This window comes from Lepidochelys kempii, chromosome 7 (assembly GCF_965140265.1).
Source record: "Lepidochelys kempii isolate rLepKem1 chromosome 7, rLepKem1.hap2, whole genome shotgun sequence".
NCBI classification, from domain to species: Eukaryota; Metazoa; Chordata; order Testudines; family Cheloniidae; genus Lepidochelys; species Lepidochelys kempii.
The window spans coordinates 113,181,687-113,203,756 of NC_133262.1; the positions used below are offsets into that span (position 1 = coordinate 113,181,687).

Below are 22,070 nucleotides of genomic sequence, written 5' to 3' on the forward strand. Positions count from 1 at the left end.
AGGCTCAGGTAATCTTTAGTGGGATTCTGCCTGTTCCTAGAGAAAGGAAACAAAGGTGTGACAAGATTATGACTATCAACAGATGGCTTCGGCAGTGGTGCTATAAGGAGGGCTTTGGGACGTATGGCCACTGGGAGGCATTCATGGACAGAGGACAGTTCTCTCAGGATGGACTTCATCTGAGTAGGGAAGGAAATAGACTTCTAGGATGGAGGCTGGCACAACTGATTAAGAGAGCTTTAAACTAGGAATTTCGGGGAGATGTCCACGTAATCTCCACGCCGGATTTTAGCATTGAGAGGGAAGAAAACGAAGTAGGAAAGGATACAGCCGTGGGTAGGAGAATGTATATAAGGAGGAAGGGCAGTGTGGATTCCAGTCTAATAGGTTATACTGGCTGTAGAATGACTGTGCCTAATAGGGCACAGAATGTGAGTGAGGCCAAACAGCAAAAATTAAGATGTTTGTACACCAGTGCGAGGAGCCTAGGTAACAAAATGGGAGGAACTAGAGTTACTGGTGCAGGAAGTGAAACCAGATATTATAGGGATAACAGAAACATGGTGGAATAGTAGTCATGACTGGACTACAGGTATTGAAGGGTATGTGCTGTTTAGGAAAGACTGAAATAAAGGTAAAGGTGGTGGAGTAGCATTGTATATCAATGATGAGGTAGAATGTAAAGAAATAAGAAGCGATGGCATGGTTAAGACAGAATCTGTCTGGGCAAAAATCACATTGGGGAAGAAAACTATTAGAGTCTCCCCTGGGATAGTGCTTGGGGTGTGCTATAAACCGCCAGGATCTAATTTGGATATGGATAGAGCCCTTTTTAATGTTTTTAATAAAGTAAATATTAATGGAAACTGTGTCATCATGGGAGACTAACTTCCCAGATATAGACTGGAGGACGAGTGCTAGTAATAATAGGGCTCAGATTTTCCTAGATGCGATAGCTGATGGATTCCTTCAACAAGTAGTTGCTGAACCAACTAGAGGGGAAGCCATTTTAGATTTGGTTTTGGTGAGTAGTGAGGACCTCATAGAAGAAATGGTTGCAGGGGATAATCTTGGTTCAAGTGATCATGAGCTAATTCAGTTCAAACTGAACGGAAGGATTAACAAAAATAAATCTGCAACTAGGGTTTTTGATTTCAAAAGGGCTGACTTTCAAAAATTAAGGAAATTAGTTAGGGAAGTGGATTGGACTGAAGCGCTTAAGGATCTAAAGGTAGAGGAGGCCTGGGATTATTTTAAATCAAAGCTGCAGAAGCTATCGAAAGCCTGCATCCCAAGAAAAGGGGAAAAATTCATAGGCAGGAGTTGTAGACCAAGCTGGATGAGCAAGCATCTCAGAGAGGTGATTAAGAAAAAGCAGAAAGCATACCAGGAGTGGAAGATAGGAGGGATCAGCAAGGAAAGCTACCTTATTGAGGTCAGAACATGTAGGGATAAAGTGAGACAGGCTAAAAGTCAAGTAGAGTTGGACCTTGCAAAGGGAATTAAAACCAACAGTAAAAGGTTCTATAGCCATAGAAAGAACAAAAAAACAAAGAAAGAAGAAGTGGGACCGCTAAACACCGAGGATGGAGTGGAGGTCATCTAGGCATGACCCAATAGCTAAACAAATACTTTGCCTCAGTCTTTAATAAGGCTACAGAGGATCTTAGGTAATGGTAGCATGACAAATGGGAATGAGGATATGGAGGTAGATATTACCATATCTGAGGTAGAAGCGAAACTCCAACAGATTAATGGGACTAAATCAGGGAGCCCAGATAATCTTCATCCAAGAATATTAAAGGAATTGGCAAATGAAATTGCAAGCCCATTAGCAAGAATTTTTAATGAATCTGTAAACTCAGGGGTTGTACTGTATGATTGGAGAATTGCTAACATAGTTCCTAGTTTTAAGAAAGGGAAAAAAAGGGATCTGGGTAACTACAGGCCTGTTAGCTTGACATCTGTAGTATGCAAGGTCTTGGAAAAAATTTTTGAAGGAGAAGGTAGTTAAGGACATTGAGGTCAATGCTAAATGGGACAAAATACAACATGGTTTTACAAAAGGTAGATCGTGCCAAACCAACCTGATCTCCTTCTTTAACAGATTTTTTAGACAAAGGAAACACAGTGGATCTAATTTACCTCGATTTCAGTAAGGCGTTTGATACCGTGCCACATGGGGAATTATTAGTTAAATTGGAAAAGATGGGGATCAATATGAAAATTGAAAGGTGGATAAGGAATTGGTTAAAGGGGAGAGACTACAACGGGTCCTACTGAAAGGTGAACTGTCACGCTGGAGGGAGGTTACCAGTGGAGTTGCTCAAGGATCGGTTTTGGGACCAATCTTCTTTAATCTTTTTATTACTGACCTCGGCACAAAAAGTGAGAGTGTGCTAATAAAGTCTGCGGATGATACAAAGCTGGGAGGTATTGCCAATTTAGAGAAGGACAGGGATATCATACAGGAGGATCTGGATGACCTCGTAAACTGGAGTAATAGTAATAGGATGAAATTTAATAGTGAGAAGTGTAAGGTCATGCATTTAGGGATTAATAACAAGAATTGTAGTAATAAGATGGGGACGCATCAACTAGAAGTAACGGAAGAAGAGAAGGACCTTGGAGTATTGGTTGATCATAGGAGGACTATGAGCCGCCAATGTGATATGGCTGTGAAAAAGGCTAATGCGGTCTTGGGATGCATCAGGAGAGGTATTTCCAGTAGAGATAAGGAGGTGTTAGTACCTTTATACAAGGCACCGGTGAGACCTCACCTGGAATACTGTGTGCAGTTCTGGTCTCCCATGTTTAAGGAGGATGAATTCAAACTGGAACAGGTACAGAGAAGGGCTGCTAGGATGATCCGAGGAATGGAAAACTTGTCTTATGAAAGGAGACTCAAGGAGCTTGGCTTGTTTAGCCTAACTAAAAGAAGATTATGGGGAGATAGGATTGCTCTCTATAAATATATCAGAGGAATAAATACCAGAGAGGGAGGGGAATTATTTAAGCTCAGTACCAATGTGGACACAAGAACAAATGGATATAAACTGGTCATTGGGAAGTTTAGACTTGAAATTAGACAAAGGTTTCTAACCATCAGAGAAGTGAAGTTTTGGAATAGCCTTCCAAGGGAAGCAGTGGGGACAAAAGATCACAGAATCATAGAATATCAGGGTTGGAAGGGACCTCAGGAGGTGATCTAGTCCAACCCCCTGCTCAAAGCAGGACCAATCCCCAATTAAATCATCCCAGCCAGGGCTTTGTCAAGCCTGACCTTAAAAACTTCTAAGGAAGGAGATTCTACCACCTCCCTAGGTAATGCATTCCAGTGTTTCACCAGTGAAAAAGTTTTTCCTAATATCCAACCTAAACCTCCCCCACTGCAACTTGAGACCATTACTCCTTGTCCTGTCCTCTTCTACCACTGACAATAGTCTAGAACCATCCTCTCTGGAACCACCTCTCAGGTAGTTGAAAGCAGCTATCAAATCCCCCCTCATTCTTCTCTTCTGCAGACTAAACAATCCCAGTTCCCTCAGCCTCTCCTCATAACTCATGTGTTCCAGACCCCTAATCATTTTTGTTGCCCTTCGCTGGACTCTCTCCAATTTATCCACATCCTTCTTGTAGTGTGGGGCCCAAAACTGGACACAGTACTCCAGATGAGGCCTCACCAATGTTGAATAGAGGGGACGATCACGTCCCTCGATCTGCTCGCTATGCCCCTACTTATACATCCCAAAATGCCATTGGCCTTCTTGGCAACAAGGGCACACTGCTGACTCATATCCAGCTTCTCGTCCACTGTCACCCCTAGGTCCTTTTCCGCAGAACTGCCTAGCCATTCGGTCCCTAGTCTATAGATCTATCTGGCTTTAAGATTAAACTTGATAAGTTTATGGAGGAGATGGTATGATGGATAACATGGTTTTGGTAATTAAATATTCATGGTAAATAGGCCCAATAGCCTGTGATGGGATATTAGATGGGGTGGGATCGGAGTTACCCGGGAAAGAATTTTCTGTAGTATCTGGCTGGTGAATCTTAGCGATATTTGCGGTCAGAAAGGAATTTTCCTCCAGAGCAGATTGGAAGAGGCCCTGGAGGTTTTTCGCCTTCCTCTGTAGCATGGGACACGGGTCACTTGCTGGAGGATTCTCTGCTCCTTGAAGTCTTTAAGCTACGATTTGAGGACTTCAATAGCTCAGACATAGGTGAGAGGTTTTTTGCAGGAGTGGGTGGGTGAAATTCTGTGGCCTGCGTTGTGCAGGAGGTCAGACTAGATGATCATAGTGGTCCCTTCTGACCTTAGTATCTATGAATCTATGACAGCATGTTTCGGACACCAGGAAGATGCAAAGCTTCCAGGTGGATCATGTGCTGGATGCAAAAGTCCCATAGGCAGAGTGCTTCCTGACCGAGAGCGGTCAAGCTCACTTCCCCTTGCCTGTTGACATACAACATCGAGGCCTGGAGCAGCTCTTGATGAGCCAGTCATCGAGGTATGAGTAAACCTCAATATCCTGATGTCTGAGGTAAGCCGCCACCACCAACATGCATTTGGTAAACACCCTCAGCACTGTTCCTTGGCCGAAAGGGGGCATTGCAAACTGGTAGTGGGTGGTCCCCACCATGAAACGTAGAAAACATGTGTGTCCATGGAATATTGATATATGTATGTGTCCTTCAGATCAATGGCAGTGTACTAGTCTACCGGATCCAGAGAAGAAATGATGGAGGCCAGGGAGACCATGCAAAACTTCAACTTCTTGTGATATTTGTTGAGGTTTTGCAGGTCTAGGATAGGCTGTAGACTCTCCTTGGCCTTTGGGATTAAAAAACAGTGAGAGTAAAACCCCTTGCCCCTTAAAGGCAGTGCGATTTCCTCCACAGCTCCCATCTGCAGAAGGCCTTGCACCTCCTGAGCGAGAAGACTCTTGTGAGAGGGGTCCCTGAAGAGGGACGGGGACAGGGGGATGTGAGAGGAGGACGTGAGAGGGGGACAAAAGTAAACTGCAGGGTATACCCCTCTGCCACAGTGCTGAGGGCCCATCGGTCCAACGTTATACAAGCCCAGGCAGGCAGGAGGGGGACAGGTGGTTAGAAAGTAACTGGGGAGTAGGATCAAGGACACAGGCTGGAAGGTCAGCCTGGAGCACACCTCAAAATGTGCACACCCCACTTATCAACCTGTTGGCTATGGGTGGAGCTCGAATGAGCATAGGATGCTGGCTGGTAACCTTGCCGGCACTCAGCCATTGACCGTTTTATGGAAGGGCTCAGGCTGAGGTTGGCTTCCAAACATCTTGGTCTGTTGCAGCTTAAACCGCGCCCCCAGGATGTACAGGCCCAGTGTGCCCAGGGTTGCCCATAAGTTTTTCAGACCATGTAATTTAGTGTCTGTTTGCTCAGAGAACAGTGCCAAGCCATCAAATGGGAGGGTTCTGAATGGACTGCTGAACCTCCATTGAAAGGCCCGATGACAGTAACCAGAACACCCACCTCATGGAGATGGCAGAGGCCAGGGTTCAGGCGCCGAGCCCGCTGCATCTGAGGCTGCTTGGAGGGCTACCCTTGCCACTGCCTTACCCTCATCAAGGATAGCTAGGAATTCCTTCCTGGGTTCCTCTGGCTGCGAGTCAGAGAACTTGGCCATAGACTGCCAGATATTAAAATCATAGCAGCCAAGTAAAGGCTGGTGGTTGGCCACCTGGGAGCTGGAGGCTGGAAGTCGAATAAATGTTTCTTCCAAAGAGATTGAGCCTGTTTGCCTCTGTTTTTGGGCATTGCACCTGGCCCTGTCTGTCATGCTCATTGACTGTGGACACAACCAGTGAGGTTGGGGCAGGATCAGTGTACAAATATTCATACCCCTCAGCGGGGACATAGTATTTACACTCTGCAGGCTTGGAGGGGGCGGTGGGAAGAGAGAGAGGAGGGATGAAGGCATCTGCCACACGGTTTTAGTGATTTTTGCCACTTCCTTATGTACAGTCAATGCCACTTAAAACATCAAAGAGGGAGTCTGAGGGCTCCGCCAACTCCTCCGCTTCCAGCCCCAGGTTTGAGGCGACCCTCTTTCAGACCTCTTGGTGAGCCTTGGCATCATCCTGGGGAACTGGGTGAGAGGGCTCAGTTATCGCCTTATCAGGAGAAGATGAGGAGGCGGATATTGGAGGGTCTGTCACCTCTGCCACCTCCACCATGGTGGCCTCACTCAAGGCTGGGTGTCCCTGAGAAGCCCGATCTAAGTCTGCATCCGAGTCGGGGGCAGGCAGGAGACTGTTGCCGAATGTTTGTCAGATGTCCCCAAGGCTAACCTATACCCCCGCAATGGATGGGGAAATCCCCCAGGAGTTCCAGAGTTGCTGGGGGAAGGCCACTGGCCCTGACGCCATGCGGTCCTGTGGGGAATGCCAGTGCCCCTGGCCCACGAGCAGGCTCTCATCCTCTTGTCGGAGCCTGAAGAGGGATACACATGTCTGGGGGACCAGGACGATGCCGAGGCCATCTGGCTAACCCAATCCTGTCGATGCCGATCCAGACCTCCACTGAGGATCTGAACAAGGGTGATGACTCTCGATGCTGTGATCCTGGTGGTCAGCAGCGGTGTTTGGCAGATCGGTGATCTACGCCTGCCGCTTAGTGAGCAGTGCCACTCTGTCGAGCAGGACCGGAAGCAAGTAGACCGCCGTGTTAGGGATCAATGATGTGTCTGTGGCGAACCGTATCGACAGTCTGGCGACCGGTGGTAGGGCTCTGGGGACCAGCAACTCGATCTGCTGGAGCAGTGCCATGCACTGGGAGAGCAGTTCGGGCACTCACAGTACTGGGGCTGCGAGGACAGGTGCTGCCCTTCTGCAGGTCTGTGCCAGCCCACTGGTGATCGCCACCTCGAGCCCAAGGAGCGCTGCCTGGAGTCCGGGGATAGTCCAGGGACAGACAGACACTGGGAACTCGGGCCAACGAGCCGACCCATGTCCAGGGCCTGGTGGGTCTATTTATAGCGCACACTAGAGAGAGAACCACTAATGGAATAGATTGCCTGAGCAACCAGTGTTTCAGCAACTGTCATGGGAGGTAAGAAGGAACTGAAAGAGAGCAGGGTCGTCAGGCCCCTACACTGACACTATGAGCGTGCAACGCCAGAGGGACTAGAACCGACCCAACAAGATATTGCTCAGGGAAACATTTCCGGCAATTGTTCTTGGGGAACACAAATATCTACATTGGAATGGACATGTGCAAGCACTCAGAGAACTAAAATTTGAATTGCACATATTTTAAATATATAGAAAGGAATAAAAAACAAAAACTAAATAAAAATGTACTAACTACATATTATCTGCTTTTAGGCCTCCTAGAAATGATTACCAAAACACTATTATGCTAATCAACTAATAAGAATATAACAATCAATTGAATTTTGAAAAATCTCAGCCTTTAATACCAAGAAACAAATTCCATCAATGATTGAGGTCTACTGAATTGAAGAAAAACTTTGAATAAATCAGTTGTGTGCCAATAAGAGATTTTTCTAACCTCTGTACAGTATGTGTATGATGGTTCATTTTATCTAGCTCTCAATCACTTCTGAGATACTGTACAGATCAAAATGAAACCAGCTTGTGGATGTACAGGAAGTAACCGAAAGATGTACAGAATTAAACCATGTGACCTGTGGTAATATCTTGCTATCAGAGGCTAACAGAACAGTGAGAAAAGACCTTTGAAGCATTACGTAAGTGTTCTGGAGTAAATTATAATAGCCTACACAAGTGCATGCATACATCTAATGGCCACAATGAACCAGCTGATAAATTAATTTTGCCTAAGTGGTTTTAAAGCAAATACAGAAACTATTTACTCCTTTGTAATTCTAGGAACAGCTCCTGATCAAATCAGTGAAACCATATTTGAATGGCTATACAGTCTCAACATCAATACCAACAAGTTAAAACAAAGCAATCAAGAGAATTTGCTCTCTTTGATAAAACCTTAGCTGTTAAATTAATATAATCTGGAGTAGGGAGAGTAAATTTAGTGTTTCTGCAAGTATCAAATTGACTGGCTTGAATACTGAAGTTCTTTGTCTACACAAAGAGCAATACCACTATAATCATTCTTACATCACCCTACCCATGTGATTCATCCTTGTTCCGGATAGATCATTCCTTCAGAATTTAATCTTAATTCATTCTTTGGTTGTCTTGAAGCTGCCAACAGTAGTGCCAATTATGATGGCAAATTTTGTAATGTGACTACCAGATCACTAGAAATCGAAGTCATATCACCAACCACATTCATTTTCTGTGAAACTGCATTTTACTGCATGCCTAGGGGTATGCAAGAAAAGATGGTATTGTCTAACTTTATCCCCTTATTCATCATTTAGCAAAGATATGCACATTTATTTCTCTCATGTCAGAAACTATTCCGTCAAGGCCCTTAATTTTTCTTCTATGAATTCCTTCCAAATTTGCTGATTTCCTTCTATTATTGAGGTGTTTGGAACTATGTGCAGTCTTCTTCATGGTGGTGCATCAATGTCATGCAGAGAGGGGCAAACAACTTCCTAATAGCCAGTTTGGTCATGAGAAGAGGTGTTTAAAATAATGTCATGTAATGCTTTAGATGGGTCTAAAAGCAAGAATGCTTCCATGCTTTCCTGTCTATAAATGCATAAAAATGTCTAGGGCACTTTATATAACTATACACCAGTGGGAATCTTCTGATCTTTTTACCTCCAGAATAAAAAATTTCAGTACTTCAACTTTAACTAAAGTAGCTTTTAAAGGAATGGCACAGTAAGTTATTTCATTCTCCACACAGTCAATTATATAGCTTCAATTTACTTTGCAGCACAATCCAGCTACACTGGCTCCTATGCTCTCACTTTGTTCTGGAGTGAGACTTTAAAATCTCAGGAGTTCAAGTTTAAATCTTAATCTAATTACTTCTCTTTGTGGATATTTTTGTTCTTAAATAAAAAGTGTTATACAATGACTAGTCCACAGCTCAAAGCTGCCACCTCTAGGTACTATATGATGCTCTTCTGCAATACATTATGTTCCTGTTGTTCAATTTCTTGAAGATCTCAAAAGGTAAATCATCAAAATTTGTCCTAGAAAGACTTTTAAAAATCTGTACATTTTGAATATAGTTCAACTGAAATTCTTTCATCTTACTCACATGTGAATACTCATTTGGCCCATACTACTTTCACAATTCATGGAACAACAATCGATTATTTAATAATCTGTTTTATACTGCTGGTCTTGTATGTTCACTAATTGCAGATTTGGTTTCACTGAATAATACTTTTCAGATGTGGGCCTACAGCTCTCATTATCATCATCATCACGAGCTGTATGTCCACACTAAGGTTGAAATAGATCCCTATGTTATCAACAAGTTCCTTTTATTACAATAATTACTGCTTTTTTAAAATTTTCTACATATTGCCGGTAAAAACATTTAAAACAGACGCAGATTACTCTGAAACATCCTAAGAAAAGTATTTGTAGAGTGAAATTTAGAAGCTTTAAATTATTTGTTTAAGCATTTATTAAATCACTATTACTAGAGTGGTCACTATCTAAAAAATTCACATTGTCCAACAGCAGTGATGACAGGAGATAATGGTTCAGAAGTTTTGACTTTAATAAAAATTTAAAAGACATTTACTGAAGTTGTCTTATGTCAACTGAACTGGAAACCCTTTTTTATATCAGGGCCTAAAGTCAAGGTTCTGTGTTTCTCCTGCAAGAGCCAATGAGATTACTAACATTTAAAGCTACCTAAAGAATTACACTGCATTCCCTGAATGCCTTACGGTGCTTTAAAAGTTGGAGATGTCTCGAACTATAGCCCAAGAAAAACTGATTTTAAAAATTGCGTTTAATTATAAACATCAAACTCCACATCTGTGTTCTGTTAATGTAAACAGGCTTTTTAATTTAAAAAAGCCTTTGAATTTACCTTCAAGAAAGTAGCACAACAGCTTTTACCTCCAGGACTTATTTCAGTTTTTCCAGAGATTCTGCCACAGCAGCAAGACTGACCGTTCAGTTTACCTTATAGTATATGATACAACTGTACTACAATTTTTGTTTTGTAATACAGCTATGTCCCTGCACGTGCTAACAAGACGATAGTGAAATCGAAATAAGTAAATGAACAAAAAAGTGTACTTCTCATGTCAACAGTTCAAATTGCACAAAACCATAAGCTCCTATTCTGTACTATTTTACTCAGTCTCAGTTTTCTGAGCTCATGGTCAGCTTGAAAACTGAGTTACCATCTACATTAAGAAATGGTACAATAATCTTTCTAAGTAAGGACTGAAGAAGCTTATGGCACGAGTGTAAAACTAGAAATGAAATTATCCTCACAATTTTAAATTTATGGCTCATCACATTTTCAATTTGAGACTGCCATTTGCACAATACATGATCATTAACTTTGTGCACAAAAGAACAAAAGAAATATTAAAAGTATCCCAACCTGATATAAAGCAAGACTGTGTCCATATCTCTGCAGAGGTCCTTTTGATACAGGTACTACATTCCATATGTTACTGTCTAAATTATAGCTAAAAGATAAACAGAAAAGTAAATATTTTATTATCTCGAACAAAATGCTGGGTTTGCACATTTCTGAACACATGTAATTTTCTTGCATTATACGTACTAGACATAAAATGCCTATTTTTCTGAATGTTTTGTCTTATTCTGGGCTTCAATATTCCAGTATGGAATTGTGAAAAATCAGAAAAATGTAATTTTATAGGCATATATTACAAATAAAATTATGATTACAAGGCCCATTTGGCAAACTCTGCATTTCATGATTCATATCCAGTTTATAAATGCGTACAAATACAATAGTATGTTTACAGTGTTATTACAATAGTTAACATATGGTTTAAAACATACAGCATGTCTTTCAAAAAAGAAGGTGTGTCATAAATATAAAGGGAAGGGTAAACACCTTTAAAATCCCTCCTGGCCAGAGGAAAAACCCTTTCACCTGTAAAGGGTTAAGAAGCTAGGATAATCTCACTAGCACCTGACCAAAATGACCAATGAGGAGACAAGATACTTTCAAAAGCTGGGAAGAGGGAGAAGATCAAAGGGTCTGAGTCTGTCTGGGTGAGGCTTTTGCTGGGGACAGAACAGGAATGGAGTCTTAGAATTTAGTAAGTAATCTAGCTAGATATGCGTTAGATTCTGTTTGTTTAAATGGCTGAGAAAATAAGCTGTGCTGAATGGAATGTATATTCCTGTTTTTGTGTCTTTTTGTAACTTAACGTTTTGCCTAGAGGGATTCTCTATGTTTTGAACCTAATTACCCTGTAAGGTATTTACCATCCTGATTTTACAGAGGTGATTCTTTTACTTTTTCTTCTATTAAAATTCTTCTTCTAAGAACCTGATTGCTTTTTTCATTGTTCTTGAGATCCAAGGGTTTGGGTCTGTGTTCACCTATGCAAATTGGTGAAGATTTTTATCAAGCCTTCCCCAAGAACAGGGGTGTAGGGTTTGAGGAGGATTTGTGGGGGAAAAGGCCAAGCAGGCTCTTTCCCGGTTATATATCTGATAGACGCTTGGTGGTGGCAGCGATAAAGTCCAAGGGCAAAAGGTAAAATAGTTTGTACCTTGGGGAAGTTTTAACCTAAGCTGGTAAAAATAAGCTCAGGGGGTTTTTATGCAGGTCCCCACATCTGTACCCTAGAGTTCAGAGTTGGGAAGGAACATGGACAATGTGCAATGAGACTTCATTCTTTGCTTCAATCCAAAAAAGAAGTTACCTGAAATCATAGTTCCTTTCCTCATTTTACCATCCATGCCTGAACTTAATGCAACCTAAAACTGATGTGCAGTGCTGATGTGCACTGTTAAATAGCTATGGTATGCTACCTTAGAGGTATTTTAGTAATGGAGTGAAGCAATTACTTTGTATATATCATGTCAGATTCTACGGTCCAGCCAATAAACCATGGGGAAGGAGGGAGACACTTAGGACAAAAGCAGCTTTAAGCCACTTAGCTTTCCAGCTTCTCTCCTAATAGCGACGATATAAAATTGTACCAGATGCTAAAGGACCAGCTTTAGGCCTACTTTGTGCAAACAGAGCAGTAGAAAACAGTCACATCACACTGAAATATTGGGCCTATAGTTTGTTAAATGCTTTGGGATGAACATTGCTATATGTATACTATATTTTTATTCAATTTTCCAAATTCCTTTAATATACTGATTTTGTCAAGAAAATTCCTCTATCTTGCTCAAACAGCTTTCATTTATTTCAAGAAACCCTGAACCATTGTTTTAAGCATATATCTCTTGCCAAGACAGGTGAATAAAGTTATCATTTGATTCTAATTAGCACTCCCATCAGTTGCTAAGTAGTCCTTCCTTCCTGCCTGTGAAAACAGCCAAGAAATCATTTCCACTATCACCTTTGGAACCAAAATCCTCTTATTATTTCAAGCAAACATCAGCATCAAAAGGAACTAGCATCGGAAAAGTGTTAAGTTTTTACACATGCAGCCTTGTGATCTTGGTAAAGTCATTCTTGGTAAAACCGAATTACATGACACAAATATTCTAATTTAAACATTTTAAGTACCAGTACTGAAAAAACAAAAGGGACAAATTCTTCTCTGAGCGACGTAGGCACAAACAGAGAGTAACCTTATCGACTTTAATTATTTCCAATATATACTGAGGTAACTCACAGCAGAATTTGGCCCACAGTATTTAACTTTAGTCCTAGAAACACATTGTTCCCCTTAGTTCTTTAATCTCTCTTTTTCATGCACTTCCTCCACCACCAACACTCTGTCTCATCGAACCTTGCACAGTATTCAAGGTAGAAGCGGTAACAGAAGAAAGATACAATTGAGTTGGTCCTACTAGGGATGTAGGATGGCATCGCTGAGGGCTGGTGGCTGAGGGCTCCCCTGGAGCAGTATGTTATGCATTTGCTGATCACTTGTGTCAAGGTTCCTTCCCCACTCTGAACTCTAGGGTACAGATGTGGGGACCTGCATGAAAACCCCCCCTTAAGCTTCTTCTTACCAGATTAGGTTAAAAACTTCCCCAAGGTACAAACCTTGCCTTGTCCTTGAAAAGTATGCTGCCACCACCAGGCGTTTTAACTACGGAACAGGGAAAGAGACCACTTGGAGACGTCTTCCCCCAAAATATCCCTCTAAGCCCTACACCCCCTTTCCTGGAGAAGGCTTGATAAGAATCCTCACCAATTTGTACAGGTGAACCCAGTCTGAAGCCCTTAGATCCTAAGAACAATGAAAAACCAATCAGGTTCTTAAAAGAAGAATTTTAATTGAAGAAAAGGTAAAAGAATCACCTCTGTAAAATCAGGATGGTAAATACCTTACATGGTAATCAGATTCAAAACATAGAGAATCCCTCTAGGCAAAACGTTAAGTTACAAAAAGACTCAAAAACAGGAATATACATTCCCTCCAGCACAGCTTATTTTACCAGCCATTAAACAAAAGAAAATCTAACGCATTTTCTAACTAGACTACTTACTAACTTAACAGGAGTTGGAAGGCTGCATTCCTGATCTGTTCCCGGCAAAAGCATCACACAGACAGACAGACCCCTTTGTTCCCCCCCTCCTCCAGATTTGAAAGTATCTTGTCTCCTCACTGGTCATTTTGGGTCAGGTGCCAGCGAGGTTACAGGTGAAAGGGTTTTGCCTCTGGCCAGGAGGGATTTTATAGCACTGTATACAGAAAGGTGGTTACCCTTCTCTTTATATTTATGACAACTTGCAAAGTGAATAAATCTCTGGCAGGAGTCCCCCACTGAGTGAAGATGTCATGTACTACCAAATTGTGAAGTTCCCAATCCTGGTCGATCACAAAATGTCTGAGCAAGTCTGAGAATACATGCTGCATCCCAGGAACATAGGCTGCAGACAAGAGTATCTGGTCGTTAAAGTAACAATTCCAGAGATTGATCACCTCTGCACGTAATGCAGATTAACTCGTCCCTCCCTGTCTGTTGATATAAAAAACAATGGTGGTGTTGTCAGATGTAGTCAGGCATTGTGGCCTCCCTTCGAGCCAGAGGAGGAGGGAGCACTCTCTCCGCATAGTTGGGCAGAGTCCGGCCAGGCCCAGCCCTCCCACCAGAAGTTGAGAGGCGGGGTAGGAGGTACAAAAGGCGGAGCTCCTAGCCCAGTGGAGGCTGAGCCAGGGAAGAAAACAGATGCATCCGGTTTGCTGCTGCCCGCCGACCCTGCAGCCGAGCCACGTGACAGCCTGGACCTGGAGAGGCCCGAAGCTGAGGAGGAGCTGGAGCTGGTTGGACTACCAGCAGCCTAATACCCAGACGAACTGGAGACCACAGAGCTGAATCTGGAACTCTGGTAGAAAGTAGCCCAGGGGTTTAGTATGATGGTGCTGTGGCTTAACAGCTCGCCAGCGTGTTGTGGGAGGATCCCTGCTGACCCGGTGGTGGGACACCCTGCCACTCTTAGGGCCCTGGGTTGGAATGCAGTTGAGTTGGGCGGGCCTGCATTCCCCTACCCCTGCCACCCCTAGGGTGGCAATGTCCCCACCATAGGCCATGTGGCAGCACTCCCCTGCCTCAGGTATTAGCGCTATAGACTGCTTGCTAATGATCCCCTGCCTAAGGGTTAGCGCCATAGACTGCTTACCAGTTCTACCCTGCCTAGGGCCTCTTGACCATTTGGAATTTACCCTGTCACAAAGGCCAGGACCCTGCACCTACTCTGCTAATTCCTCCAACAGTAGGCCACGATCCTGGTGACATACTGAGGTGGGGTAACCTCCCTCCGAGCCAGAGGGGAGGGCCGACTGTGCCCCTACTATATCAGACATCATAAGAACATGATGCAAGTGGATGAAGGAAAGAAAGGATCGGCATGCTTTTCTTACAATTCAAAGTTCCAGGATGTTTATGTGCATCCTGGATTCGCTGGGAGTCCATGCTTCTTGAGCCAGGTGGTTGTCAATGTGAACCCGTCCTCCCCCCAACCCACCAAAGATTCATCAGCGATAATCGTCTTCTCTTGGGAGAAAGGAAGAAAAGGAACCTCTAAACAAATGTGACGTGCACCTGCCTACCATTAGAGGGATGATATCACCTTGTCAGGGACTATCAGCATGGAAACCATGGAGTGGCGGTTCGGCAAGTAAACGGGCTGGAGCCATGTCTGGAAGCAGCAAAGGTGAAGTCATGCAAAGGGCATCACGTAGGTACATGAAGCCATGTGGCTGAGGAGGGACAGGCAAATCCTGGCTGGTACATATGGATAGTTCATGATGTGAGTTATGATGTTGCTCATCGCCTGGAACCTGTCTGCTGGTAAGTAAACTCATGCTGTGACTGAACTTATAGTAGCTTCTGTGAAGTCCAAAGACTGTGTGGAGTCTAGGATAGATTTCTAGACATTGATGCTGACTCTGAGGGAAGAAAGAAGGTTGAGTAACATGGAGGTTGACACCTGGGATTCTTGTCTGGGCCTTACGAGTAGGAGCCAGTCATCAAAATATGGAAACATGAAGACACCATAACATCTGACATAGGCCACTATGACGGAAATCACTTTGATGAATACTCTGGGAGTGGTGGCTATACTGAATGAGAGCACTCTGTACTAGAAACTATGGGTACCCAAAGTGAATCTCAAGAAATGTCTGTGGGGCAGATAAATGTTATGTGAAAGTAAGTGTCCTTCATATCAAGAGCCGTATACTACATGCCCTTCTGTAGGGGTGGAATTATCACTACCAGTGTGACCCTATGAATCTTGAGCTTGTGGATGAAGCAACTGAGGTGCCAGAGATTGAGGACTGGCCCACCATTTCTTCTTACAGGAAGTAAGTTAAGTAGAATCCTGTTCCCTGATATTCTGGGGGAACATGTTCTATTGCTCCCCTTTGAAAGGAGGAGTGCACCTCTTGGGTGAGAATGCTGTTGTGCGAGTGGTCCCTGAAGGGGTCAGGGAGGGGGGCTTTGGAAGAGGTAGCATGATAAACTCGATCGTATCCCAATGGTGGATGACGTTCAACACCCATCTGTCCATTGTTATTGTACTCCAAGCATGGCAAAAGAGGAGGGCTGTGAGGTGGTAGGTATAGCGGTTGGTGGCTCTCAGGCTCTAATCAGAAATATCTTGGCTGGAGGCTGCAGCTGTGACATCAAAACCTGTGGGGGGGGGGGCGGGCCCTGGGAGGCAAGACCTCCCTCAGAGGCTCATAAGGTCTCAGAGTAGAATTGAGGAGACCTGTAGCACTGAGTTAGTGGTTGGCAGTGGAATTTTCACTTCAGGAGTGTAGATGATGCCCAGCAAGCGAAGGGTAGCCCTGGAATCCTTGAGCGTATGCAGCAATTCATCCATCTTCTGGTTAAAAAGATGGTATTCACTGAAAGGAAGGTCTTCAATAGTGTTCTGTACCTCCCTAGGGAAACCAGAAGAATAGAGCCAAGACTACCTACACGACTGTGGCTGTAGACATGGCCCTGGAGGAGGGATCTGCTGCATCCACCACCAATTGGAGAGCTGTTCTGGCCACCAGCTTCCCTTCTTCAGTATGCCCCTGGAAATGAGCCCAATGTGTTGTGGCAGGCTATCAGTAAATTCCTTGAATTTACTGTAACTGAGGAAGCCATATTTGGCTAGTAAGGCCTAATAATTCACAGTCCTGAATTGCAGGCTAGAAGAAGAAAATACCTTGTCTCTCGAAAGGTCCAGATGTTTGCCCTCTTCCTCAGCTGTCGTGGATCGAGGATGTTGTTGTTTGGCCCATTCAGTCTCAGCCTGCATTACTAAGAAGTTTGGAGGAGGGTGAGAAAAAAGGAACTCAGAACTCTTCGTGGAATGTAGTAGCACTTTTCAGCCCCTTTAGGGGTAGCTGTGAATGCAGCAGGGATGTGCCACACTGTGCTAGAAGGCTCCAGAATAGCTTTCTTAATTGGTAATGAAATTCTCACCAGTCCCAAGGTGTGGAGGAAATATCTAGCAGTTTGTGATGGAGAGCTCTTGAATTTCTTCCTTGGGAATTTGGAGGTCCCCTCTGACAATCCACAGCAGTTGAAATTTTCTGTAGTCATCCGGTGGGGAAAGGGATGCTGTAATCACCGCCTCATCCAGAGATGAAGAGGGAAATCTTGCTAGTTGTGGCAGCACTGCTAGCACTGGACTAAAAAGAGTTCTCCTCTACCACCAGACCCGAACACCTGCCAGAAGGATCTCTTAAGAGTGAGGCAGGCAAAGTTGCCCTTGCGGCAAGTGTGGGTTTCGAGGGGAGGGTATTGTGACCAGGGTATCCAATATGGTCAATAGGCTGGATCTGAGGGAGGTTGTGGGGGCTCCCACAACATGGAGTACCAATGGCTCTGACACAGTTGAGATGGTAGATGCTGACATGGATGTGACAGTCTCCGTGAAGGTGCATAGGAATGGTATGACATTCTTCTCCCAGTTCCAATTCATCAGAAGAGGACAAGATGGACTCCGTTTCCAGTAGCAGTACTGTTGGAACTAGTGGAAAAGTATAGAGTATTGGTGCGGAAGGAGAGGAACTTGGCACCAGAGAGATATCCCGTGATGGAGATATGATCTCTCTAGAAGTTGAGAGACCTGATAGTGGGGGTGAGTCCAAGATGGCAAGGTAAATACATCCTGAGGCACAGCCATTGTTCCAATATCCCCAGTGTAAGAGGCACTCTCTCTCTCCTGGGTATCGGTGCCAATGCTGTGGTCTTTCTTGGGACAGTATGATTCCACATCTTGTGGGATGCCGGTGATGGTAATGCCAATGGATCGGTATGGATCTAGCGAGCAGATCGAGGGACGTGATCGTTCCCCTCTATTCGACATTGGTGAGGCCTCATCTGGAGTACTGTGTCCAGTTTTGGGCCCCACACTTCAAGAAGGATGTGGATAAATTGGAGAGAGTCCAGCGAAGGGCAACAAAAATGATTAGGGGACTGGAACACATGAGTTATGAGGAGAGGCTGAGGGAGCTGGGATTGTTTAGCCTGCAGAAGAGAAGAATGAGGGGGGATTTGATAGCTGCTTTCAACTACCTGAAAGGGGGTTCCAAAGAGGATGGCTCTAGACTGTTCTCAATGGTAGCAGATGACAGAACGAGGAGTAATGGTCTCAAGTTGCAGTGGGGGAGGTTTAGATTGGATATTAGGAAAAACTTTTTCACTAAGAGGGTGGTGAAACACTGGAATGCGTTACCTAGGGAGGTGGTAGAATCTCCTTCCTTAGAGGTTTTTAAGGTCAGGCTTGACAAAGCCCTGGCTGGGATGATTTAACTGGGAATTGGTCCTGCTTTGAGCAGGGGGTTGGACTAGATGACCTTCAGGGGTCCCTTCCAACCCTGATATTCTATGATTCTATGGTGCTTGGAACCGCTGGATCCCATTGTTTATGGGTCTTTTTCTTGTGTCTATGGAACTTAGACAGTGTTTCATCCCCATGGCTTGAACTCGTGAAAGGAGCATCCATCTTCTTTGAGTTGGAGGAAGATTTAGTCCCATCCTTATGGATGTGCTTCCTTATCACCCAAATAGTCCCTGTCATGGGGTTTATAGGGGTGGTACCTCCAGCAGCAGATTTGAGCAGGAGGTGCACTCCTTGCTGAGTCCGGTTGATGTACAGGGAGGGTTCCCTGGCCTAAGTCCGAGTGAGGTCTCATGGCAAGCGCCATAAAGTGCTTCCAGAGGCCAAGAGCCTGGCCTTCTCATGCCTGGTTGGGAAAGGACTGGCAAATACTACACCTGGACTGGGACGATGTGACCTTCCCTCAGGCACCAGAGGCAGCATTGGTGGTCGTCGCTGACCAAGAAGAATTGTGGACAGGAGGTGCAGAGTTTGAAGCCCGGAGTCCTGGGCATAGGATGTACTTGCATGTGGGTATGGGGGGTGGGTTGAAAACCCCCCCAAAGTCCATGTAAACCAAGTACTAAAAGTAATGACTAATAAAAACTACAATAAAACTACTATAAAACTGGTAAACTATGTACAACTATCCTTATTTAAAAATGTGTCAGAGATGACAACACAAAGTTCTGACCCAGATGATGCAGTGGTAAGAAGGAACTGAAGTCATTCCACCCTGCCCTTTATCACCTCAGACAGAAGCATGAGGCAAGGCAGGGCACATGCATAGACCAATGGACACTTCTTTTCAATTTCTCTGACTCTGGGCGTATGGTGCGTTTGTGTAACCCACAGTGGACTACAACAGGGATCATCCCTCGAAGAAGAATGTGCACTTTATTTTCACACAGGCTTTAAACAAACAAAGAGTTCAAAAATATGTTAATTCTTAAATCCTTTTACTGAGTCCTCCACTTTATTCTACAGCTCTGCATTACTGTATTGAACTGTCATCCAAGAAAATCTGAGGAGCTCTTTTCAATACCCGACAACATGGTTGTTAGAATTGCCTGAGACTTAGCTCTCAGGGATTCACATGAGATTTTAAAATAAATCTTGATTTGTTTCTTCTTACAAGTTACAATCTTCTTACAAGTTACAAAAAACTCTCATGTAACTTCTCAGATGGGCATCCATTGATGGACATTACTCATGGCTTAGACCTACTCATTCAACTATAACAGAGGCAGCATAGGATTTTTCCTCCATCCCTCCTCCTTTGAAGTCAGAGTCTCTGCAGAAACTTCAAGTAACGTCCAGTCCAAAAGATTCCAAAAGAAACAGAAGTTACAAGTATGGAATCTAGTTTTCATTTACATCCAAGTTTTGTTTACAAAAATGTATAGCATAATCCTCATGTTAACTTCACAGCATTACCAGACTCAAGCATTCATAAATCATGAAGCAGACCACAGAAAATAATTTTAAAACTAAAATATTAGGGTTTCCTTTTGTTTGCTTTCAGATTTTTGAGCCTGTAGGATGCAAATTTTTAAGCTTTTCTCTGCAACCAGACAGACCAGAAATGTATTTTTTTAAATAAATGCCAAATGTCTCATAATCACTTGACTCCAGAAGTTGGATGTTTTAAGAAAAACATCAAATATCACAAGACTTGAAATAAAATCACGAGTTGGAAAAATTAAACTCCTTTTTTTCACATTAACATCCTCATGTTGTAAACCACTACCTCTTAGCCAAGTAGTATTGGTTCAATCCTGTGAAGTGCTGAGCGCTTCCTGTGGGGTTGACCTTAATTCCCATTAACTTCAATGGGAGTTGAGGGCATTCAGCACTTAACGTAATGAAGTCTTCTAAGAATGGAAAGGGGATAAAGAGAACAGGAAAGAAGAGATATAACACAAGGTACTAAGGAGGAAGGCATGGACTGGAAACAGATGACAAAAGGGAGAAGAGGAGGGCAAAGAAAGCTACGGAAAAATTGGTGAAAAAAGGTATTTTCATGTTATATCCATTATCCCACCCCACGTCTGATTTTTTTTCTATTTAGATTGTAAGCTCTTCAGGGCAGCAACCTATCTTTCTTAGAGAAATTTGGAAAGCTATATAAATAATAAAATATCAAATCAATACACATTAACATTAATTATAAGAAGTCTATTTTAGTAGAACTAACATTGCAAAAAAGCATTCTAGGTATAATATTTACAAACAATACATTCAAGTTGAGTATTTTGTCACACTGCAAGTATCTAATATTTTAGAGCACAAAAGAGTAACAGCAACGGTTATAAAAAAGTGCCAGTGTCACGAACTAGTATTGTTTACATTGTTTTAATTGTCTCAGCCATTAAAAAAATGTGACTAGAACACAGAAAATGTTAATTAATAAGATTCCTTTAAAGCAGATTGATAAAGCTTTCATGCAAACATAGGACAGTAATTCAATGGAATGTTATTTGCCCAGCAAAGATCAATTTCACAAAGAATAACAAAGGGAGAATCACTTACTTCAATACCATTTGGAATGAACTGTAGTTAAAGGTATATCCACCAATCACCCACATAAATTTTCCATGTAGAACTGCCTTATGGGAAGCCCGACCTACAGAAGGACTGAATGGCTTTACATTTGGAAGAATCCAGTAAGACTCCGTGGAAGGAACATTCAAAGAACAATCAGGGCCTGTTTTACAAACAAAAATGTGTAAGGTATATAGTCTGTTAAGCAAAGGTATTAAAAGCTCTACAATGTAGAAATCAGAATGGTTTAATTATAGATGTCAAGATTGCTCATTTTGACAGTATGCTGATTTTTATGTTTAACAACAGTTTGAGGCATAATTTAGATAACAAGGAAAGCCACCGACATTAAAAATGTTACATTTGCTCAAGTAATAAAAGATAGATTTCCGCATTCAACTCAGAAAAAATACTGTATGAATCACAAAACGAAAGGAAGACATACCAAATTTTCAACTGCTATTTAGTCATAAAAGGGTAGCAAAGGATATACTATACATTACCACTGGAGAAAAATCATACTGCTATTTGGTCTAACCTAGGTAATTTTATATCGAAGTACAGAACACTTCAGTACATTATGTTACTGTACATATTATAGTATGTTACATGTGAGGAAACAAATGTTAGTCTTTGCCAGTGTGCACATGTTTTTGAGAGGGAAATGCAGCACAGAGTGCTTTTTTAAAAGAACAGAGTTGAATATAAAATATTTTATAGATCATTCTATAGAGCTGCCAAGAGAAACACTCAGAAATCTATTGTTTTAGCAGGAAAAAAACAGCTTATTCTAACATTTGGTAGCTGTTTATTGCAAGAGAAATTTGTTGTTGAATGACAAGTATTTTAAAACCACCCACAGAAAAAGATGTTTATAATCACAGATATGAGATTATATATTTTTTAAAGATTTCATGTTCTACAGGCAAGAGGAAACTTTAAAATTTTAATATTTCAAGATTAAGTATGTTTAGGGCTTTGCTAGAAAGGTGGCACAGTTTGCACTATTCACCTTATGTCAGTTATTGTCCATACTGAATGACTGTTTTCTTTTTGTTTAGGGAACAATGAATTATTTGGTGATCCTAGATATCCTATTCTGGTTTTGGTGTTAT

The 22,070-nt window shown here is 42.7% G+C and overlaps 1 protein-coding gene across 12 annotated transcripts in view; it reads right to left on the minus strand.

Moving 5' to 3' along the window:
- Nucleotides 1-22,070, minus strand: part of ATRNL1 (attractin like 1) — a 1,081,427-nt gene that overhangs the window by 928,148 nt on the left and 131,209 nt on the right. For all 12 annotated transcript variants that reach the window (XM_073354269.1, XM_073354267.1, XM_073354264.1 and 9 more), the window contains exons 7-8: nucleotides 20,944-21,118; nucleotides 10,516-10,603 (exon numbers count right to left, since the gene is read on the minus strand). In XM_073354269.1, coding sequence (XP_073210370.1) covers nucleotides 10,516-10,603; nucleotides 20,944-21,118 — 263 coding nt within the window. The remainder of the gene's footprint in view (nucleotides 1-10,515; nucleotides 10,604-20,943; nucleotides 21,119-22,070) is intronic.